General features: G+C 37.8%; 1 protein-coding gene across 5 annotated transcripts in view; it reads right to left on the bottom strand.

Moving 5' to 3' along the window:
• Positions 1-25648, bottom strand: part of AFF2 (AF4/FMR2 family member 2) — a 292387-nt gene that overhangs the window by 239652 nt on the left and 27087 nt on the right. For all 5 annotated transcript variants that reach the window (XM_026848360.1, XM_026848361.1, XM_026848362.1 and 2 more), the window contains exons 2-3: positions 12785-12905; positions 4591-5481 (exon numbers count right to left, since the gene is read on the bottom strand). In XM_026848360.1, coding sequence (XP_026704161.1) covers positions 4591-5481; positions 12785-12905 — 1012 coding nt within the window. The remainder of the gene's footprint in view (positions 1-4590; positions 5482-12784; positions 12906-25648) is intronic.

Raw genomic sequence — 25648 nt, 5'->3', positions numbered from 1 at the left:
GGGGGGGGGGGGGGGATGGTTAATTAAAGACATCTACTTTCCATTTAATTAAAAAAAAAATTTAAACTCGCTTTGGTTCCTATAGAGTTTTATAAGTCATATATAAAGCCTCTTGCATTTACTATTTAGGTTCAATCAATATGGTTATCTACCTGTCAATTTTTCTTGCTCTTTAATGCAGAAAGAGAGCAGTCTTTTTTTATAGGTAGCTCAGAAAGTACTAAGCTAATCAATACATGCAGCGATAACAGAATGATTTGAAACACGTAACAGAAGCTTATCACTTTACAGTATACTGAACCCGTCAAAATATTTTCCTAGAAGTAAAGAGAAAATAAAACTTCTCCATTTTTCACTGCTTAAGTGGGTGGTGACATAGATGTTGTAGGCCTTTTGGATTTCTTCCTAGCTTTGTATTTTTGCAAAAAATTGGTACACATGCATTTGCTACTTTGTAGGAATGTGAGGCCAATTTTGCAGTGAGATTTAAAAACTCTGCCTTGAGATTCAAACATTATCTCAATTGCCCTTGATTTCCTATCCCTTAACATTTATTGGAAATCCATGCATTGTTCTGGACAACTGCACATAAGATTTTCCAGGAACACATCTTCTGATGTTCCCACAGAACTTAAAACCCTTCGCTTTACTCTGTACTCTCAGTAATTTGTGTTCAAGCCCAAACTGAAAAGTACAGGCTTTCTTCCAGCTATCTCCTGCTGAGTTAGTCGATTTGAAATAATTTGTAAGCATCTGATTCCTAGAGGTTTAAATATACATACATGTATCAAGAGTCTGGATTTTAATGCAGCAGAGAGAGGATCAGCTGTTATTGTGGTCTCTAACCCTTACTTTTTTGAAGAAATACATAGGATTTAACTATGCAGCTCTCTTTGAGTGGTAACAATCATCTGCCATCACACAATTTAAGTAGGTGGAATTCTACATAATACCAAAGTTCTTTACCACATCCCAGGCCTGCCACAATTTACCAAATGTTAAACACAAGCTCAAAATGAATATATATATGTATTTAAATATATATGTAAATACTGATGAAAGAGATGAGAGTTAAAAAGAAAGGAACAGGCAATAATGTTTACAGTTTGAGACTTTATATCAATTTTTCTATTAATTTTAGCTCCAGAGCCATTGTTGCCAATTCTATGTCATCATATCTGGTGAATTTCTGCATGTTCCCCCGGAGTCACACAACGGCCTGAGGGCCTCTCAGTTCTGAAAGGTCTGCTTCACAATTTCTAATTCTCAGAGGCTGGCCAGCCTAGTGGTTACACTGGCTTTTGCTCAAGGCACCAGACCATAAAAGTTTTACCTTCATCCTTAGAAAACAGTACTGATAAGTAATACAAAGGAGAATGATAAATGAAATCAAAAGGATAATAAAATAATAAAGAAATCCTTAGAGGACATAACTAAAAGTCTACCGATGCTCTGCAGTTCCTTTTTCTCTACCAGAAATGGCCATGTATGGTGCAGACAGGTCTGAACTCACTCTTTGTGGTGAGTCAAGGTCTGGAAATCACACGATAGCATCCACTCAGAGGCAAGGATTAGTCCATTAGTAAGTGCTGCTAACACTGCATTCTGACCCAGTCTGGTGAGTCTGTGTGAACTTACCATGAATCTCTACAAACTCAGAAATCACTAAACCACAGCCCATTGCACAGTGGAGACATGCCAGCAGCAAGGCATTAACAACGTTGTCCACTCCAGAGGAGCTGAAAGATGGATGGGCATCTCTGAGGGCAGAATTGGGCCCAGAGAACAAGCAAAGATTCTTAGAGCAACACCTCAAGTGACACAAATTATGTTATAAAATTGATCACTTCCTTACACATGGCAGAATGCTTCCAGGGCACTCAACATCCTATTCCATTAAGCTGTGATAAATGAGACCATATTTCTACATCAGTCTGAACTCATCTTTTAAATCTGCTTGTTCAAATATTTGGTTACTTACTTCCCTCCCCCTCCTTAAGATAGCAAAAGCTGTCTTTTTCCTTTCCAATTTTGCACGGCTTAATAGATGCCATTATTGCAGGACCATCATCTAGGAATTTTATTTCTTCACAGAATTCCTCATCTTAAGAGGATGCAAAATTTTGAGAGAAATCACGGAAAGACTTTTGGTACGCAATCACTACGTGTACACTCAGCAACTTGAAGAAATGGACTTAAAGATATAGGAGAGCCACAGAACAAATTATGGAGAAATGCCCCAAGAAACCAACTCTCCTACTGCTAGTTCGAAGAAGATCACCACTGCCACCTGGAATCATGTTGGGATGGAAACCTGTGGAGCAGGAGCAAAATTGTTTCAAGCAGATCACTACAGCTCTAGGTGGCTAGGGAAGGTTCATAAATTGATAAGCACCACCGAAGGATCATAAGCCTCCACATCAATTGTATAAAGATTACAACAGAGCCACTCGCTGCAGTCATTCTGAAAAGGTTATGGGTTTCACAGGTGTGCACTGTCAGTTCTGATTAAGCTTAAACTAAACCAGTTATCTATAACGTTGGATTGGAAGGAGTTTTATTGCTGAACGCAGGGTAAATCAAATTCAGGATACACATCTGTGGAAAAACACAGAGGGCCAAAGTTCACAGTCCTGACACAGGCAAAAAAAAAAAAAAATATCCAACCCTCCAAACTCAGGAGGAGATTTGCCTGTAAAAGATCCATCAGTCTGGCTATTGTCATATGTTCTGTATCAGAAAGCAGAGTTATTTGTCACCTTAACACAGCTTTGGGTTTTCTTTCCCTCTTCAAATTATTGTTCGCTCTTATAATGCAGACTGTTTAAAGATTATTATCTGCATTCATTTCTAAAGTTCCTAGAGTTTACCATTTATCTGAACATAAATCAGATTAATTATACACCTATACTTTTCACTACACAGGATATAAACTGAAGCAGCTATAGCAACAAATTCACAATGTAATTTTTCATCTGTGTGACTAGGAATCTTTCCAAAAACAACAGTTCATATCAGAGGTTCTTAGAGCTATGCAGAAAGACTGTGGGTGAAATCCTGTGCCCAAAAAACACTTCTAACAACTCAACTGATTTCAACAGTGTCAGGATTTCACTCGAAAATTAAAGAAAAAATGCGTTCTTAATAGCTGATACAGGTTGCAAAAGGTACTTTCTATTTCCAAAAATACTTCGGTTTAATGCTGCACTTTAAAATGCCTCCATTGACTCAAAGTGCCAATAGATGGCAAAAGTAAAAAAAATGTATTTGCTTTTGCAGCGTCATTATTTCCTTTGCATGCAATTATTTACTTGCCAAACAATGCTAGCGACAAATCGCAACAGACTATGAAGCCATCTACATCAGCAGATTTTTAACCTAAGGTAAAAATAAACAGAAACATCTGTAAAGTAATCTTGTACAAAGCTACGTTTATTAACAAATACATTTTCTAATAAAACACCATCTGCAAGCAACCCTCAGCTTCCACTTGATATAAATAGGCCTTTTACTGTTTTCAGATGCAGTTCCCAGAAAATTATTCCAAGCTCTACTGCAAAACACATCAGTCTTTGTTGCTGCCTGGAATGTTAATAAATAACGTCAAGTTTTTAAATAGTCAAACAAATTATTGGCTTGAAACAATTATTCCAATAGAAAAAGCTGACCTTTTGCAATAAAGTGGTTTAAGAATGCATCGCTCCTCATTCCTAGGATAAAAATATTACCAAGCAGGGAAATATTTGGGGGAAAACAGAAAACTGAAAAACCCATATTGCAATTCTGCTCATACATACAGTACAAACCTACCTTGCAAAGGTTACTGCTTTAGAGAAACTTAGAATAAGAGAAAAAGCATACAGAGTATAAATAGTTCAGTTGGTATCCTTATTACACATCTGTGCTTGAAAAGGACATGAATATGAACCAACTAAAATGTTCCTCACAGGGCTACTGTACTGACCAGTGATACAAAATTCAACAGCTTAAGCTGCTGGTAGCAGAGATTGGGACTGAATCCCAATATTAAGAGCTCTTCAAAATGCATAAGAGCTTTAGTGGGACACATTTTCATAAGCATTACTCAGAACTTAAGCCACATTAATTCCATTAAAAGCAACAGGAATTTAGCAAACTCTGCAAATAAACTCCTCACTGGCAGAACTATTCAGTATCACTGAAATTTGAACACTGCCATTTTTCCTTAGAGTTTAAACCAGCACTCCTTCTATCAAACTAGCTCCTAACTGAAAATGCGAGTGAAAACTGCAGATGAACTGATACATCAGAGTTCTCTGTCCAGAATTCTAGCTGGTATAAATATATTACACCCAACAGAGATCTACACTTTTAATATTCATCAGAAACTAGCAGTGTTAGTATTCCAAATTGTGCTTTTAAAACGTCATTAAATATTGCTACTGGGAATATCATAACAAATTTTGCCAAAAGTAGTCATGCACATTCTAGAAAAAAAGGAATGTTTTAGACTGTAATTCCAGGAAATGGAACTGCATATTTCCAGAGAAAAAAATTCAGTGCATGAAATACTCAAGCGGTACTAGAGAGAAGATACTTTAAACTACTTACTTCACTAACAGGAGGAATGTTGAGCTTTGGTACTTTATTCTTTGAACTAGGTGTGTTCACTTTTCCTTCCAGCAGTGTTCCAAAGGACTGATTTCCATATCCACTCTCAATTTCTACTGGAGGTTTCAGTTCAGGTGAGTCATTGGGTACCTGGTCCTGACCGTCCATAGGCCTGACATATGCCGTAGGCTTTTGCTGGACCATGCTGTTTTTACAGTGAAGTCCTGGTGGGAAATTCTGGGTCGAAAGACCATTGTTCGCAGATAACAAAGAAGTGGAAGGAAGCGGAGATCCAGGACCATGACCTACAAACTCAAGCTCTGCGGGTGACTTCGAATGACTGTTTTCTTTGTAAGTATGTTCTCCAGGTGCTGACTTTGAATGAGTATGCCTCCTTGAATGGGAAGATGCTGCCATAGAATTTGCTTCCTCAGTTCCTCCACTTTTATGCTGCTCACTCTGGCAATTATAGAGGTCTTCATACCTGCCCTGTGGCTGGTCATGAGAAGAGCTGTGCTTTGTCCGACTCTGCTGACTACTGGATTGGCTTGGCTGGGCCCCACTAGAGTTGTGACCACCACGTGACCAGTCTGTCCTCGACTTCCTGCTGCTCTGGTGACTGTGTAGCAAAGTAGAATTAGATGACAATGAAGAAGGCGGAGGCATTGATGTCGATGAGTGGCCACTGATCTGATGAGATGGAATCATCCTGTTTCTTGGTTCTGGGAAGAAGTTCTGTTCATTTTTGTCAATGGGCGTCTGTGGGACAGAATTCTTTGGGATTCCTACAAGGTGGCTCTGGTTGGAATGGTTGGTTAACAGGTCCTTCATCTCATCATAGTTTCCCAGTGTGTTCTGGACACGGTTTGCAAGGGCATCGCCTTTATTTGTCTAAAATATCCAAAAATAAATAAAGGAAAAGAGTGAGTAAATTCCTGATTACAAGTTACCGCTCAGAATAGTTGTCTTAGAAGATGCCAAATGTTAGCTGTTTAATGGTGTCATGCTGACATTTAATTTAATTTCAATTACATTTTGCATATGTTATGTAAGAAAAACCTATCAATAACTGTGTTCAAAGAACCTCTTGAAACAGGCTTGCATGAGTAACACTTATATACTGCTTCCCATTTTCTTAAATATGCTCTCAGAGAAGTGTTTAAATTGCATCAGTTATGGATGTTAGGAGCAAAATAAGCTGGTTTTATGTCAGAGATGTCGGGCTTGTACATTTCATATTGTGCAAAACATGAACGTGCAATTACTGGCCACTGAGCATTTGAATTGCAATCACACAGTTTATTTAAGTATGTTATTGCTCTATCAGCCCCTTGACCCATAGTCCTGACATAAATAGAAGCTGGGTAGTCTGTAATAAACATATACCACCAAACTCTTCACTCCAGTGTAACTTCAATTACTTTTCTGTAGAGGGTTCAGTTCAACCTGAGGTATCTACTGTCTGAATCTAGAAAAGGAAAAGCTTCTACCCCCTCAAAATGCTACAGTAGCTTCAAATAAAAGATCATTCAAAAATATTTTCTTATAGAACATAAATAGACATGATTGCCACATTCTTAAGTATTGGGATTCTTCCGTTGTCTGCGGACTGGTTGTATTTGTGAATCGTGCTTTTCTTTGAATTCCAGTAATTATTAAATAAATACTGACTCATCTGTGTTGCACTGCTATTATATTTTTCCTTTTGAAGCATGCAGTGAGGTTTTTGGTTTTGTTTTGGGTTTTGGTTGTTTTTTTTTTTTTCTTTTCCCTTTCACTTGTAAAAAGCTGGACAAATAAGCTGGAAGCTATAATTATTACGCAACTAATTTCCTCTCTCTTCGTGTTCTAACTCACCCCACAGAGATGCAAACTACCAGCCTTCTTACTGACCTTTATGTCCCATTGAAATGGCCAGCAGAGAACTTGTTCCTCATGCTTATTACTTTACAAGACTCAAAGGATAAAAACAAAGCAAAACTATAGACCTTGTTCAAGCAGATAGTTAACTTCTACAGTCTGGAATTAAATGAAGAAATTGCAGCATATCTGATACTTGCAGGATATAACCAACTATACTTTTACTTATGTGTAGGTTTGTTTGGCTGGTGTTTTTTTTGTTTTGTTTTGTTTTGTTTTTTTTCCCCACTTAATACAGCAAGTAGTGCCACACTCCAAACATGCCTTAACACCGGACCATAAAGATGGGAAAAGGCAACACTATGATCTTGTGCTTGGTTAGAGAGTGTTGCTCTTCATTCCTTGACAAGGGATACTACCATGCCACTGATCCCATCTTCAAGTATTAAGGAGAAGTTTGAGTGATGAAAGAAATCCATGCATGGATTTCTCCTGAAATATCTGCTTATATTACCCACTGCTGAACTAGTCAGGAGATGAGAAGAATATTGCAGAAAGATTTTTTCCCCCTTAGTACTGCACACGCCATAAAAAAAATGTTGAAAAAGAAGATAATAAATGCAAATTTCCTTTTGCTCATTCTCACGGATTGTAACATATATTACCACTGCACTGAGGCAGTGGTTTAAAAATTAACTGTTCAATGCTGTTCTCATCTATATACATTTTGCCAGTGCTCCTAACTGACACAGTTAATAACCCCAGTTGTGGAGAACCACGAATCACACTGAGAACCACGAATCACTTTTATTCACTAACTAAGTCCCTAGGTTGGTCATTTTAGTGGCAAAAATTATATTCTAGCTAAGCCAAGAATAAGCTCTTTGTATATGAGCAGTCTCCTTCAGCTGAGTTGCACAATGAGCTGTTTGGGCAGCAGCCAAAACTAGGCTCTCTCTGTTCAACCCCCAAATTTAAAACAAGGAGATTCCATTGTGCTTAAGGGCCCAGCAGGAATTATGATGCAAAGCCTAAACACTTACATACTTGTTCTGTTTCCTTCTTCCCCAAACACTTTAACTCCTTAAGGGATAGCTCATGGGAAACAACGAAGTATCAAAAAAAGCCTGACCACCAACCTTCACCTTGGCTCAGCTACACTTCCAGTGCATTTAGCTGACTTTCCAGAAAGCAAAGGTTTTTTTTTTTTTTTTTTTTTTTTTAAAAAAAAAAAAAAAAAAAAAAAAAGAAAGAAGTACTGACAGCATATCATCACTGTAACACTTCAATATCACAGCACATTAAATGGCTCTTGTCTAGATCCTCACAGAGGGAATCAATATTTTAATTTGAATGTAGAGCTTTTCAATCATTTCTGTGTTGGAGGTAGCTGATTCTCTCAACTTATTTTCTTTTACATGTCACATTATGATAAATATAATTTTGCTTGATATGAACTCTGTTTTATGCAGAACGTTCACATCCTGGGGATAAAAGGCACTGTATAAATGTTAGTTATTATTATTTGTAATCATTTACTGGGAGCATTAATAAAAGTACATATTTCCTGAAAAGCATGGAGATTAAATTAATTTAAACATCCTTAGCATATTTTAACTGCACTAAAGCTCATATGCAATAGTTATTGAAGTCAACGGAAGGATTATTACTCCCTTCAATGACCTTTGGACCAGACTGCAAGGCAAAAAAACCATAGTCAAAGTGTGTGGTAATTTGGTTTATGCTTAAATAAAACTAAAGTGCACACAACTAAGACCAGACATGGTGATGAGCTCAGGTGCATGGTACAGTGTATTACCTGCATTTAAGACATAAAGCACAACATTAATGTTTTTATTTTATTTCCTAAAAAAATTCAGGGCTCTTGTGAGGAGAGTATTCTTGACAAGCCTGGATACCAGCAAGACAAACATAAAACCCAGTCACAATTTCTGGTTGCTCTTCGTATCTCTCAGACTGGGGACAATTTCTACCTTCATATTCTGGATAATTGCCTGATTTCTTAAAGGAAACCTCTGTACATCTTATTTTCTGAACAGCATGTTGAATCACAGTTTTCCTACCATCAAGGAAATGCAGCATTTTCTGATTATTCTAAGGCATAAATTATACATCTGGTTCATGACTCATGGCTAGTAGCCTTCCCCCTCATTCTAGGCTCTCGTTCATTTAGGAAATGTACACCTTTCTACATTTGCTTCTATTGCTTCCAAAAAAGATCTGTAATAGAGTCCCATTGGAAGACTAATTTGCTAGCTGGCTATTGCATTATAGTTTTACAAAGAAAAGAACTAATGCACTCAAACTTATATGCCCAATTTACAAGGGTTTTGTGAAAATTTGTATGAAACTTGAGGTTTCGTAATTCATTCGCTTTCTCATGCCTCATAGTTAAACTAACCTCCACGGATTAGAAGCTGAGATCTTTTTTATGCTAAGCTTGAATAGCATGGAGGGGCTTTACCTGAAAAAGATAAATGATTTAACATTCACCAAAGGCTCCCCAATGGAAATGCTGCCCATTGGGTTCTCTTTCTCAAGTTGAACTCTTCTGAGGCAATTCCTTTGAAAAGTAACAAAAATACTCCTACTGTTTTCTCTAAAATACTCATCTCTGAAACACTTTGCTAATTCAAAACATTAAAAGGTATCAACAATTCCGTAGTAAAATTGCAGCTTCTCTCAGGAAAACTCTGACACTGCTTTTTCAAATGTCTGTTGTTGTAACACTGCAGGCTCTTCTCTGATCACTTCGGCAAAATCAAGCATTAGCAGGTTGCACCAGAGTTTGAAGGCGAGACCTGCAACCCGCTTGCATTAAAGGGCAACACAGCCCTCACTGCTGAACTTCCCAAAATAATGATGCATGTCATCACATTGTCAAAGGTGTTGTTTCCCCACAAGACAGCAGAGCTTCAAAAGAACACTTTTATCTTTTAATAAGCAAGTACAAATGTATTTTATACACCCAAAGGAATACCTCTTTTTAATATGTGTATACATATATATACTACAAAGTATCTATGTAGAAACATGCACTTGTCCAAACCTATCATGATCACCTCTGGTTTATTTGACAGAGGATAGAAAGATGCTCTAACAGCTAGAGCAAAGAGAAGATAGATGGTGGCAGATACTCCACACATCTTGTGATATGCAATGTCGGTAAGCTCCATGAGAAAATTCGGGCTCCTTCCTTTCACCAAGTTTGAATACCCCCAACTTCAGAGAAATCTTAAAACAGCTGCCAGTTGTTCAGCGGTGGTATTCTCTACTCCAGCAGTCCCTCCTCTGGGTTACTGTTGAAGCAAATGAGGAAGGCATCATAAACAAGTAAGGACACTAGGTCTGGGAATAAAGGAAAAGAGACATTTTCTATTTCCTGAGACCCGATATTCCCAGCCTTCCCTTTGCCACTGTAGTCTCCATCTTACCTCGCACCTTCGGATCTTTCAGAAATGTACCAGTAATCCCTTGAGCTGACGCTCAGAAGTAGAGCTAGCCCAGCTGAGGATGTGGACCCTATACTCATCGCAGGCCACAGCAGTTGACTTTGCTGAGCAGTGTTTTATCCCACTGAGAACAACCAGGAGAAACAAGATGGATGCAGCTTGTTGTGTGCACTAGGCCTTGAATCTCCTCCCCAAAGAAACGTCTGTTCATCTCAAAATGGAAGAGGAATTCAAACTGAACGTGCAGCACATTTGTTCTCACCTCATGGCCTCTCCATTTTGTTTTAGCATAAACATGAACAACACCCTGAATTTAGTTTTACACTTGCTTAAGAATACAAGTCGCTACACACCCACTAAGAGTTAGATCCAGCTTTCATTAGGTTCTAGGAAACTGTACTGTGGCCGGTTCTTAGCAATGCAGTACTTACAAAGGAAATACCAGTCAAACACTGCCCCTTTTTTTCCTTTCTCCATAGTGTAAAATATAGGCGAGACCTAGCTTTCCTATTCAGTCTTGGTTCTCTTTGTTTTGCAAATTTAAGACAGATATAACTATTTTTGCATGCAATTTCCTCTTATTTTTTACCTTTAACAATTTATAATTACACTGCTTTTTTAGATTAGTAATACATTATGCTTTGCTCAGTCCCACAGACCTGACAAACTTCTCTGCCAAGCAGGTAAAAAGCAATTAAAAAAAAAAAATCTCAGTAAAGTCACAAGGGTAGTTCTTTGCTTTTCAGTTGTTCAGTTTTTGAAAATAAATATGCTCTGTATATGCTTGGTGCAAACACCTGCACACTGAACAGATGTAAAATCAAGTATTATTCTTATAGTACAACAGATATTGGAGGAGGAGTGTTTAGTTCCTGATGCAGCAGTGATTTGCATATTAGTCTACTTACTGAAATCCAAATGACCAGTTACATGAACAAATTGTTTGCATGATGCACAAGAAGACTCAACAAAATCAGCTCAAAGTTATTATTCCCATAAATAAAGGTGCTAAAATGCGTCCAATGCAGAAATAGTGCATTGATTAGATTTTTATAAAAACGAAACAAAAAGCCCCCACAAACAAACTGTCCTAGTGCATAGCCCTTATTTGGCTGAGTAAGCCTCTGTCACAGATGAGTGGAATACACCTCACTCAAAAGAGAAAAGCAGCAATATGCTTTATTGAGGTAAAATAATAATTTGGCATAGTTCAATAAGTTTGATGGAATTTAACACAGTTTAACAGTGGCCTGACAAGGTTCAATAAGTTTGATGGCAAGGTTCATCTTATTCATTATGGCAAGGAAGACCTGTACAAAGGAAAACTGAGTTTGAATCAAGTTAGGATGATTCACACAGAGACCAGAGATGCAAAGAGTAAGAACTCTCCCACTGAGTCACGAGGTTCAGAGTGGGCCCCCTTGCTTTCTAAACCTTTTTTGGAGACTAGGTAGAGCTGGATCCAATCTTAGTTTCCAACTTGGTCAACGGTTTATGTCTAATGGAATTATCCATACAATATTCACAATAATATTGAGTAGCTACATGGATTAGTAATGTTACACCGTATCAATTCAGCATCCTATCAGTCACTTACCGAGGATCTGTCATGGGTAAGGGATCTCTCTGCTGTGGGTAAGGATGGATGTTTTAGTCTCAGGTAAGGAATCTCTACCCTTGAGAGGCATCCTGGCTCAAGGGGAGAGTCACCTGGTGTGCAGAACAGCTGCAATTCAGGGAGAGCTCAAATTGGGCCCATCCTAATGGTAATATTTATAGGGTGAAGCACTTGGCTGCTAGTCAATAATACAGACATGATGTCTTCATTTTAGCTCTGATATCTTGTTCTGTACTTCGGTTATCTTGCACTTCTGAGTTTCAAAACCACCTTTTGAAATACTTTTCAAGACGCCCTCGCTCCCTTGTACGTGAGCCAGGGGCTTTCCAGCGTGCAAGTTCATCCCAAGGACGTGAGGCCTGTTGCTCCCTAGTCAGCCTGAGCCAAAGTACAGCTAGGAGTTGAGTGTTATCTGTCACACTCTCCCAGTCTATAATTATTAGACACCATTTGATAATAATGCCAGTCTTTCCTCCTCCTTTTCGGGCAATTTTCAAAGAGCCCTCATCCTCCCTACAGCTGCTAACAATGTAAAATGGAAAGATGAAGTGGTGGCCTTTCAATGGATGTCACTGATTGGGAGGAGAAAGAGATATGGAAATTTACATTCTGATGAATTCTTCAGGGAATGTCTTACTGAAAATCAAAGCAGCAGAAATCATAAAGGGGGACATCCCTTGGTGATGAAAATCTCAGGCAGCAAAGCTTCTTAGAGAGAATAAGACTTGTCATAAGTCCCTTTCACACCCTTGTTATGCTCCCCAAAGATTCAGACAGTCTCCCAAAAGACTTCTTTGGATGGGTTATGATTGCACAAGAAAGCTTATGGACTCATTATCTATCGAGAGGACATTAGTTTTAACAACTCAGGTATATTTTCGTCTTAAAAATAAAAGGACTAAGAACTGCTAGCTTTGTAGGTATGAACACACTTGTAGAGATATCAGCTGCACATATTTCTATTACAGGACTTTGCTGTGTGTTTAGAGGAAGAAATCTTGAACTGGACAGTAACCAAAACTCCTGATTCTGTCAATGCTACTATGCAGTGTTGGGCAGTGAATTCAGTTTGCTCTGCTGCCATATGCTGACTTAGATAATCAGCATATTCAAGAGTATAAGTACCAAGGCAGATGTGACACTTTCATTTCTTACAGGTGATGAGAAGTTTTATTTGTATTTGTAAAATATATTCAGGTAAAAGAAATATTCTGAAAATGTAAAGCATAACAGTGCAATTTACCTTGTAGGGTTCCCCAAAGAGGTTAAAACCTGAAGCAAAGAGATCTTCATCTTGCTGGACTTCCTGGTTTCTTCTCTCCCACTCTTTCCGCTTAAGTGCGCTCCGGTCTTGCTCATAGTGACTGAAGAACAGAGAAACAAAGAAAGACAACACATTATTTTCCCCATAATTTAGCTACCTGTTCTTTGCTATCAGTAAGAGCAGTAAAACATCAGAAATGATGCAACTCCTGAGGACAATTCTCAAAGCAAAAAGCAGCCATTGAATAACTTTCCCAAACTTAAATTCAGAATCAATAATACTAGAAATTGGACAGTAGGACTGTCAGTACACTTCTAAAATGAAAAACAGACAAAAATATTCTTTTCAAATTAAAAGAGTATTATGCAGAAGAATAAAATACATGTTGACGCATTTGTCTGAACAGTCTGTAAAATACATACGCATGCACACACACACACAAACGTACACACGTGTGCCCACAAAGGTGTCTGTGCAGAGGAGGCAGATGTGAAGTAAAGGAAGCAGAGCAACACCTTCAAAACCATTTAACCGTGTAACACCTGTCTCCATCCATCCCAGTGCTCCAGTTCAGCCTCGTGTAGTTTAGACCATCTAATTCTGAACCATGTATTTGTTAAAATTTATGTATGACTTCACTGTGGGGGTCAAGGGGGTTTTAAAAAGTGTTTTTGTAGCAAGCTCCCAGAAGAGACTTTGGGATGCTTGATTCCAGTCCAAGATAATTCTATACACAAACAAACAAACAGAAAGGGATCTAGTGCCTCAGTGTAGCAATGGCGAGTGGCACTTATCTGTATGTCAGCTCACTCTGTGCACCTGCCAGACCTACATGACAATCCGAGAGACCACATTCACTTCTCCCCCGAATAGCACTGAAGTACTTTGGGCTCTTGGCTTTGCAAACTACCTCCTGCTCCTCCGAAGGAAAAGATAGAATTAAAACCCTGAAGGAGAGGGAAAAATTGGAAAGAGGAAAGCAAAAGATGCATGCTTCAACTTGCACTGACAACCTCTCATGTGACAAGCATTAAGGGACACTTCTGTGCTTTCAACCCATATTTGATTTGTTATGAGGCTTTTGGCTCTGCTTTGTGTCAGTTAATTAGCTACCAAATTCCAGATTGCGATTTGATTAGCAGATTCAGTGTACGAACTGATGTTATCTACTGTAAGCAGTATTTCCCTGATAGCCTCCGGACATGCATGCACACACCCATGCACCCTCTATGTGCAAATACATACATACAAACATACGTACTGCATATGTAACAAAGAACAGTTAATTCTTCTCTTTCTGGCGAGAATGAATTAAATCTCCATAGAGCTCCACTGCACTTGGAAGATAACCAAATATCTACAACTTTTGCCTTTTTAGCTCAGCATGATGTTGTATTGAAAGCTTCACACCGAGAGATATAATGAGGAATGAACTGCACAGTGATGAGGCTTTAACAGTGTATAAAGTCACTGATTTCTGAGTGAAACCACAATTACTAATTTGAAGCACCAGCTAATTAAAACCACAGCTATGTATTTAGCCTCTTGTTATACCTACTGCAGTTTATAATTATGAGGACCTCTTTATCTACTCAATTAAAGTTCTTATGATTCAGGCAGGTTGTGTTTGAACCTGCAAGCCCTGCAGAGAGCACAGGAAAGCATATGTCTGTTGCCTGATGACTCCATGTCTCCTTACACTCATATACTTGCTTTTGTACAGGGAAGGAAAGAAAAAAGAAAGACTAATGCCACAATGAGATCCCTAAATAAAAAATGAATTAATAATTGGTTGAAGCAATTCGAGATCATTCAGGCTTAGACTGAATAAGGCTTGAGTATGGCTCATAAACTGAATGAAAAGCCACCTACATAGGCCCAGATGAATGATTTCCATCTACATTTTCCTTTTGCAAGTTAGAAGGCTGAAAAGATGCCACATTTTATTTATTTATAACACCTCCTGATATAGTGACATCACTGGCACCAACATCAAGCTCCAGAACATTGTTATAATAATTCTTGGTATTTTTGCAGGAGCTATAGTACTATTTGCTGGTTTCCTGAGGGAGACAGAAAGGAAACTGTTGTAAGCAACAGTCACTTTACTACACTCTACGTGATCATGTTGCTGACATAATACTGCAAACCACAAGCGACTTGTTCACTAAAAAGTGAAGGGGGGCATAAGTCTCCCTTCCTTTTGTGGTCTAAATCAAGATTAAAATCCACAGGTATGGGAATAAGTATGTACAAACTGTTTCCTGATCTGGTACATGAAGATGAGGACAAGGTTGATTTCATCTTTCCCCACAAGTCTTCTGGAGTCACGGGCTGCTTTAGCCCAGCCTAGGAACAGTAGGAACATGTCGTATTCAGCCCCCTCATGGGAAGCCTTTCCAGCGACTTTGATGACAGTTTGACCCAGACTGTGTGACTCTTGCAGCAAGATCAGATTATTATGAAGTTATAAGCCTAGTCTTGACATCAGCAGAGTGGATCTAGTGTAAACAGGATTTTATATACTCCATAAGTAATCTTTGCTTATGGAAGCAGTCCTATCCCTGGCACTGCCAGCATTCACTTCAGAAGGAATTATTCATGAAAGTTAGAGCTGTGTTTTATAGCTTCCCAAAGGAAACCTTGGCCTGGAGTTTCAGAGTGAAATCCTGGGCCCATTCAAATCAAACTGAATCTGGCCACTGAACACACAGATCACAGAATCACAGATTACAGCACAGAACAGATCTCACCCTTCATGTGAGGTTCCAGCACTTCATTATCTAGGAGCTGGCTCTGGTCTCAAGTATACAAAGTATTTAGGGAACCAAATGAAGCATTATGATCTATCTGATCTGAGAAAAAGCAGCAAAGGCTCTAAAACTATTTAGGTATGTCTTGTGACACATTACAAAACCACAAATTCAAAGATGGGGATAACAGCAGTAATTCAAAATGGCAAAATCACTTTAAAAGCCATTAACTTAAGCTAAGACAGTATTTGCAGTGTTAACAGTGAAAGGTTGAAAAACCAGCATTTTCCAATATGACTTAGTGATGTATTTCTCTTTTAGAGCCTGTGTTTATGAAATATTCCACTCACCCAAGAGATGAGCACAAAGGCACATCTCATGCCCGGGACCTCAGTGATGTTTACAGACTACTAAACTGCGAGCATCCATTTTACAACACAAGCAAAGCCCTGTGAATTCCTACCTTTGCATCAATCCAAATCTCTGTCTCATATATTCTCTTGTGAGAGCAACAACAACAAAAAAAGAGGTTCATTTTGAACTTTCCACTCACACAGTCAATGGCAGCCTTAAGTGTACAAAGTATCTATTCAAAAGGAAGTGGTTACTCATCCTGCCAGGTCAATTACTTGGCTTATTTTTCTGCAAATGTACTTTTGCTATGGGAATACTTGACAGGGCGCTGATTGTGGCTGCGGAAAGTCAAATATTATAAGATCATACACAGATTAGGATAACAACTTCTTTGGGTTCCTTGTAATCCAAACAGGGATGCTGATTAGATCTTAAGGCTGCAGCGCACTGAGAACCTAAGGGGATGCTCTCCAGAAACTCTTAATGCAGCCACAATGCAATCTCGGGGACTTATGTTTAATAGTTAGCTTAACTAATGTTCTGTGAAATACAGATACGTGATTAGTGGTGAAGGTGTCAGTGAAAACTATAGTCAGATACCATGAGGAACACCAGAGTTCAGTCTGTCTCATTAGTATGAGAAATACTTCATGATTCCTCTAAAGTCAGGAGAGTAGGAAATCACAACTTCTGCAAACACTTTGGGGAAAAAAAAAAAAAAAAAAAAAAAAAAAAAAAAGCTGCAGGCCACGACACTCCCTGTATCTGAGAGAGGTCCAGTTCCCTAGACACAGCTATTACGTGACAATGTAGTTTAAATACATGAGGTTTATTGTTTTGTTACCACTTATTAGATTAATAATTGAATTTGAATGGGGAAGTCTGTACGTAAATCTGAGAAGATCAGGGACAGTGAGCAATAAGTACTCTACAAGAGCACATGAGACCACTGATCTACAAAATACCAGTGTGCTAGATATGGCAGAATGAATATTAACCATAACTGTATTATCATTTTGGTATGTTTAACACTGAGGCAGGCTGCAAACTCATTTTGAATAACATCATTTGATACTTAATCCTTTAAAATCAGACCAGCATACATCCATTTGTCATTCTTCTCAGCTACGGACACCCTAAGGGCAGCGGTGAGCTGATGCACTCTGACAGGCCAGGTGTTCAGCCTGTATGAATCTGCAGAGTGTCAGCAAGGCCTGTGGAGCTGCACCCTTTACACCCGCTGTGGCCCATGATGGCTGTGGGGACAATCTGGATCAAGCTGAGAATGGAGAAGGTGGATGAGGCAGGAGGAGGTTATATCAAAGCAAAAGGTAACAGACATGCACGTAGGTTTTGGATTGGTAACTAAAAATGAGGATCTGGAAATAAGAGATGAAAGCCAGACATGCTGTCTACAAAGAGAATTAAAGAGGAATAAAATTTGGGGCACTGGACAGGACAGTGCAATCATCTGTGGTGAAAGGGACAGGATGTGGTGCAAAAGAGCTGGTGGGAAAAGAAAAAAACCACTTTAGGACATACTGCAACAGAGCAAGAGGTTAGAGGGAAGAGTTAAAGAAAAGCTGAAGAAATAAGACCAATAGCTAAAGGCTGAGACCTGGCACTTGGGGTTTATTTTCAAAGATGTGCTAACTAAAGCCACAGAAATAGTCTCCCAAAGCACGGAAGACTAAGCAAGGCAGACAAGAGCCTGAAAGACAGGAGAAAGAGTAGAAGAAAGAAGTCAGACCAGACAAGTCTGAAGAAGTTATCACTGTGATATCAAGAAAGAATAGAAGAGAAAAAAAAATGATCAAATACCTAATGTTGCAGAAGACTCATGAATGAGAACAGAGCACTACTCTGTTGATTCCCAATAGGGAAAGAATCAATAAAAAAGCTGGAGCGGAGAGGCTTTATAGTAGTGACAGACTACATCCACGAGGATAAATGAACAACATTCAAGAAAAACAGCATTTATCCACAAATTAGGGAAGGAGTTGCTGTTCTTAATAACATGTCTGAATACACAAAAATGCACACTATGATAAAATCAAATATCCCCCTGTACTAGTTCCACCCCCCCTTAAAATATTGGATATGCCTAAATGATGAAAGGAGCTCTCAAACGGAAATATTTGTCATTTGTGGAAACAAGAAATAAACACAAGCTTCTAAACTAAGACACAGTAGATATAAAATTATATAAATTTGAGAACTGAAAGTCCTTTCCCAAGGTTATTTCTTCATAGTTCTGACTTTGGGACAGAATCATTGCTCTGCTACAAGCACTCAGGAAGTTGGTGAGGTAAATTCAGAAACTGGGTTTTCTTGAAATCTAACTCATATGCCTGCACAAGGTATTAAACATCCCAAATCAAAAACCACTCATGAACATATTTGACTCGCATGAGAAATCCAACTCAGGTCAAAGTAAATATTCCCATGCTTGCTTTTCCACATCAGGGCAATTCTTTTTCCACGTGAATAAAAATGTAAGGTGAAAAGCATTTCACCCGATAATCAAACTAGGTAAAAGACTACTTCTAGCAAATACATTACAATGGAAATGTACCTCTACATAACTCCAGATTTATCTCACCATAACTCCATTGATTTAATGTAAAAGCAGTGTAGCACAATACTGTACAAGGGAAGGAGAACAGGCTTCCTTGGTATATCCAGATTCTCCTAGTATACACTCTGGTATTTCAACACATTTATTCCAAAAGAAGAAAAAAAAAAAAAAAAAAAAAAAAAAAGCAGGCCTTAAATTTCATTGCAGGTCTTACAATGTATTCAATAAATGAGGGGAATTTCAATACCTGATCTTTAAGCAGATATATGGCCAATTCACCATATCTTCCCTGCTCATCTGAAGTCTTTGTTTCACATAATGATAAACATCATAAGCAGCACCACACTTAAAACAACACAATTCTTCTTCCTCTATTTATCACCATTGAACTTGCACCTTTGTCCTGGTAATTTTACTACTTGACAGAGACCAATCAAGCTATGATAGAACAGCTTTACAACCTCTCACTATCTCTCATATTTAACATTTACTTCAATGTTTTGTTCTTCTTCATAGCATGAATAGTTACTGAAAGTATCTAGGACAGAATGTATCTATCACTGCACTTCAAGATAAATGATTTATTTTAAAATATAGAATATTCTGTCTTTGATGTTCAACAGTTCTGTAGAGAAACACTTGAGATGGTCACTGGTTATCTATCCACATGAGCTAAATCTCTTAACAATTTGCATTAAAAACAATGCCATTCCTGTAGCATATTTGATAGAGAATACAGAAGATTAAAGCCTCCGAACAAAATAACACCCAAGATACCCCTGGGCAATTTATGGAAATTTAAGCTAGGAGGCTAACGGTTTGGCTTATATTTGTCATATTCTTCCTTCTTTTTAGTTATTTCCCCCACACACCAAGTACCTAGAAAATGTTATTTTCACTGAATTTCCCCCTCTTTTTGGAATTATGCAGCCCCAAACATTTCCTTAATGTGAATTTGGAAGGAACGATTCTGGAGGAATGGATGACAGAGATAAGCTCCTGAATAGTAAGTGTATAAAGAATAGATGAGGTTTCAAAGGGGAGCATTTATTGTTTCCTGTATCATAGCACATTGTCTTTCAATATGATTAGTTATCAGTCTGAGTTATCAAAAACTGGGATGAAATAAAGCGCTTACGCAGTTATGCTTCATTGATGTCAGCTAGGGGAGCATGAAAATCTCCATGAAGTTGGGTAATTGATGTGTAAATCAGAGCTCAATCACTCTGTAATAGAAATGGTCCCACTGAAAGTATGGTGGTTGAACAGTATTGCAGAGGGGTGGGAAGGAAAGAGAGAAACAGAGTCAAGATAAGACTTATTTATTAAAAATTATAATAACTGGCAATTTAGACAATTTTCTCTTCAAGAGAGAAGTGCTGTCAGATATATTTAAATGCATGCCGCAGACCACTATATTTGGATATCCTTATTCGGCAATAATTAACTGTTTCTGTTTTATTAAAATGCTTGGGGACACTGTTATGGATATTTAAAAAGCAAATTAAATGAACATGTTCATCCTTTGAAAAGCAACATGTGTAAATGACATCAGTGATTGTAATTTGGTTAACAATGTGTGTTCAAGGTATGTTTTGGAGTCCTATTACAGCCTTCTTGTCAGTTCAAATTTGCAGTATGAGAAACAAAAGCAAAACTGAAGGAAAAGAGAGAAGGAAAAAAAAGGAAAACTAAAGAGAAAAATGGTTATAATTGCAGCTCCAAAAGGACATTAAAAGATAAAGTCATTAGAATATCAGTCACATAACTTTCCAACACGTGATATTTCCAAGAGTAAACATCTGCTACATAAATAAAAGAGCTAGTTAAGATAACATCATGGGGTTATTTTTGTTGTCATTTTTTTTTTTCTTTTAATAAATGAACACACATTAAGGCATTGATATCAACTTCCCAGAAACACCTGGAAACCGGTATTCTATTTATGACTTACACTAAACCACTGATAAACTGTAACAAACTTACATAAATGTAAAATAATTGAGCGGTTTTGGCATCAAATGAATGATATTCAGGACACAGGAGCTGGAGTAGGAAGCTTTATTAGGTGGGTAATGTGCTGTGACTGTAAGGGGATTCTGATTACTACAAGGGGGTTGAATAGGGAAGGAGTTTCAACCTAAATTCTGGATTGCATTGCCCTTATGAGTTTAACAGGGTATGACAGTTTCTTATTTTCTAATTTATTTTTTTTTTAATTTTTTTTTTTAATTCTGCTGATCTCTCCTGGGATTTGAAGTTTTTTCAAAATCCACTGGTGGCAATGAATCCATTAAGTCTTTGCCAAAGTATATACTATAATTCAAACATATCTCACAGCGTATCTCCTAATGGCTTCCTAGCTGCCATCATATTTCACATGCCCATCAGCACTAGCATTCTATGTATTAATGTGTTACAGATGAATATACTTGTGTGTGATTGCATGCTGTGCATTATTCTTTATACAGATCAACAACAAACATGGCATAGTACTGCTACAAAGTGTGTATTTGTACATATATTACTCCCGAGGCATAACACTAATTTGATGCAATTAATGATCTTCTAACAATGTTTGTACAGTCTGTTCTTCCTTCACCTGGCTACCTCGAATTATGACAAATTTATTGAAAATGCCCAAGCTTCTTTTTTTACATGTACTATTCTCAAAGATTAAAATGTATTTTAATATATAGAAACACAGAAATCTTTATTATCACTTAATGTGTACAGATTGCATTCTTATATCTGAGCTGAAAATAATTTTGGAACTCTACTTTTGTCTTTACTTTTTTTTTTTTTTTTTTAAATATTTATAATTAAAATTTTTGTTTAATATTGCTACTGAGAACTTTCCTGAGCACCTGTAGGATGCTTCCTGAAAAACAGAGTCCACATATTTAATATTTTGGCAATGATCTGCAATAGACAGCTAACAGAAATAAATCTAGCCTTTTAAAACACATGAGAAAACAATCATTGATTAACACAACCTTTTGGAGACAGATGAATCGGAAGACTCAACTGCTTGAGTATTTTATCACAGAAGTGCTTCCATGCTACCCCTACAGCTCTAATAAATACATTCATTTACTAACAGGCACCTCTACTCCCTTGAGCGTTTTCACACGCTGTGCAGCTCTTTAACCACACGTTCTTAAACTTAACATGTGCTGAAGAATACCACCACAGGAGAATTAAGAATTCAGTAGGATGACTATGTCATTCATTAGTTTTTAGACAGGAGAAGTGCACACAGGTCTCTGTGTGCAGTGCACACACACAGGCTGATTCAGAGACCCCACTGCCCAGAAAAATAGTACTGTAAGCCTCATATAATTTAACTGATTGCTATTTAGGACACTCTTTGGCTAGAGAAATTATCTTCCCAATAAATTATTCTTCTCTCAATTGAAACCCTATATAATTGCCTCCATTTGTTGTAGTACTATCTCTGGAAAGGAAAGACACGATCAAATAAATGCAAGGTGCTCTTGTTTCAGATTCAAGTAAACATGCATCCCTTTTTCAGTGCTGTTGTGAAATATATTGCCCATCCTGGGCACTAGCAAATTGCAAGAGATTCAGTGATTTTGTAGCTTCATGAGACTTAATGGTCATCAGCCTGGAAAAGAACCTCGAATGTTTCACACTACAAATCTTAAGCCTTCTTCTACTAGACCTTAAAAGGCCTCACAGCAACAAGGTCCCTGATACACACAGCTTAGGAAAAAATAGTAATATTTTGTACTTGTTTCTCCTAAACAGATTCAGAGTCAGCAGGTCAGTAGATTATCATCATCATTGGCTTCTAGTGAGGAAGATAATCTGTAACAAATACTGCTCATGTCTTCAGCAAACATATAATGTTTATTCCTCAATTATAAACAGAGTATAAAGTATGACAAAATAATTTAACCAAAGCAGCACAAAGTTCATCAGCATTGCTGATACTTTCTAAGGGCATAGGTTCAACTTCAACTGATGCTAATGGCAATTTTCCCAGTGAATTCAATGAGGGTTGGATGGGACCTAGCCATTTAATAATGACAAAAAAGCCAGCTCTCATAATACAGCCAGCTCTAAGCAGCAGCAACTTACTGGTATAAACTGGCTTTTCTGTTATATTCCTCATGCTAACAGAAATTTTTTATTCGTTGCTGATATTTTAAAAAGTTTTAAGTACAAACTGGCATATCCCAGAGCTACAGAGTTTCTATGGTCATTATTTATAACAGATATGGACTGCACAGATTTCCTGGTTGACAAACGCAAATCAAATTGAATTTAGAAATTTCTCTTTTTAAATTTTTTTTTTTTTAAAAAAAGAGATACCACATAAGCTTCCCAATCTACCTTGCAGGCCATTATCACTTTGAGCTAAAGCACAATTTTCTGTTATTTTTTTAAGCGATGTTAGACTGTACACAACAGCTCAACCAGCTGACTGGGAATAATCAAATTTGCCTCTATCCCACAGTAGGTACTCTCACACACACACATATACATATATATATATACACCAGGCAGCAGATCACAGGCCTTGTCACTGAGAAAAAGTAAAGCAAATGTACCACACTCCCTGAAAAAACAACATCCTGAGATTTTAACTCAGCATGGAAATGCTGTGCTATTAGGGATATGGCATGTAGGTGTTACTGACACAAGTTTGAAATGTGCCCTGGAATTTGAAATCTAAAAATGAACACTTAAAAAACCCTGTAAAATAATTTCAGTTCTTTAGACAGAGCAAAATATTAACACGATCTTCTTTAGACTGGTCAAAACTACAACCTTATGTCTGAAATTATCTGAATTTTTAAGGTGGGTGTGACACAAATGATTATCCCAATACTGCAGTTTCCAGAGCCAAACAGAAATTATATCGGTTCCCTCAATTATGTTTTGAATGTGTTTGAAATCTCACATGTATAACTGACTTCATGAATGACAGAAATATTACAATGAAGAAAACATGGCCATTTAAGGCCAAATTCCCAGAAGAAGCTCTGTTTAACCCATCCTGCCTCTGACAACAGCCAACAGCAAATGCCCAGTAAAGCCCCTAGGAACAAAGCAAATCACTCCCTAAAATACTGAGAAATTTTTGGCACATGAAGCTATGTGTTAAGTACAAAGGCCCTGAAATCTTTAACACCTCTAGAAGACTTTTCTCCAAAGAATGCTCTCAAACTGAATGCTCTGTGGCAAGGAGTTTCACAACCCATCTGAAAATTATTGCCTTATCTCAAAATAAGTTTACCACTCAATTGGTCTGATAACCTGACTGATTTAACAAGATTATTTGCATTTTATTGAATACATGAGAAGAATTCACATGCATTTTCTGGGGGTACCCACACTTATTACAGGCAGACAGGAAGCTCCTGTGTTTTTCAGTCTGGAGAATCTCAGGTGTACATCCCAGGGCACTAACTATACCATGCATTTTCACGATCAGACACACGGATTACTGCATCCTGAATAATAGTTATTTACACTCTAAACCCTCTATATTTTTGTCCCTTCTGCTGTCAACCAGCAAATGAATATCAGTTATTTTCATAACATGAACACAAGGTGTTATTTAATAAAAGTGCATCCTTTTTAAATTCCCTACCATCAACCATTTGTCTAATAGAAATATTATACTATGTAACATGCAAATATTAAAATGCAATGTAAGTTGAGTCATATTCATTGGAGGCTGGCCAACTCCAGCACATTCCAGTATTTAATAATAAAATAGTCTAGTGTAAAAATATGTAAACTAGCTTCCATCCTGCTTTAATACTCACATAACATGAGAAGAAAGTGAATGCAGATTTGTTTAAATATTAAACATTTAATTTCTTCTTTTGATTATTAAAGTATTATTAAAGCTAAATGAAAATGTGTTTTCATCCTCCTTCCTCTGAAGTCTTAGGTCACTGTTATCACTAATATTTTGCCCTTGCAGCTGCCTTCTTTTGGGGATCTGAAAGCTCTTTAGAATCAGAGAAGTCATGCCTGATTACACCTCTGGGAAGGAGCAACTACTGTCAAGCAAAACAACCGAGGGAGCGAAAGTTTAAAGCGAGTTGATGACGGCCATTCAAGAAGTATGAGATGGCTGTGAGAAGAAAACTGAAGAGTCCCGACTCTCAGACATTAAACTTCACCGTAAGACCAGCTGTAACTTGCATCCATTCATCCACTACTAAACTCCAAGATGACAACCATCAAGCTGAAATTTAAGACTATCTAACAATACCATATAGCAAGAAGGAATTATCTTTATGTGCGTTTCCAGAACATTGGGTCATACACCACAAGACAAGTTTTCTCCTGCTGAATGTCACTGGGAGAGGTCAGCAAGGATGTTCTTATTACATTTGCTGGAAGGATGGAGTGTATCAAATGATTTAATTTTGTGTAGTGCCCCACTTACTTTGACAAACTGATACTGCACAGGGCATAATGTCATTAGGTGATTAAAGTACAAAAGCACTCAGCTTCCCACCTCCTTTCATCCTAAGGCCCTGCAAAAGTGCTACTGCAGCAGGCTTGAAACTGGGAAAAGTTGTGGCTGCAGAGGCAATACGGGCCCACTAAGATATAACACCGATCTCTTCCTCTCACCAGGAACTCCCATCCTGGCAGTGACCAGAAATAAGCTTCACAGTCCCCCTGAGAGAACCCACCTTCCCCTCGACCTCCTGAAGCACTTTCAGAACTGGCAACAGCCCAAAACCGCATGTGACCTTCAAGCATCATGGCCATGGTCCTCTGACCCCAACAACAAAAGGACTGAGTTAAACTGTACTGACAGTAAAGTGACATGATACAATCATGAAAGCATGATGTACTTCCACTTTTCAGCTGGTATTGCCTTTGAAAAGAACTAACGTTGAGCTCTCCTCATTATGCCAAATGTATTAAATCCTCAGTACCCATGGTAGGAAATGTGTGTTTTGTCACACACACTCTTTAATGTGACAGAAATACAAATTTATGTTTTCTTTCATACAAATACCTAATGGGGTTTGAATAAAATAAAATAAAATCTGCACATTGCCATGTGGAAATTAATTTTAAAGAACTGTTTATCAATTTAATTCCACTGATAGTAACAGACAGATTTATGAGGCAATTAACTAAGTATTTGTTTTTTCA

The sequence above is a fragment of the Athene cunicularia genome (assembly GCF_003259725.1).
Source record: "Athene cunicularia isolate RWA chromosome 4 unlocalized genomic scaffold, athCun1 chr4_part3, whole genome shotgun sequence".
NCBI classification, from domain to species: Eukaryota; Metazoa; Chordata; class Aves; order Strigiformes; family Strigidae; genus Athene; species Athene cunicularia.
Note: the sequence above shows the minus strand (reverse complement) of the source record. Positions and strands in the feature narration are given on the sequence as shown.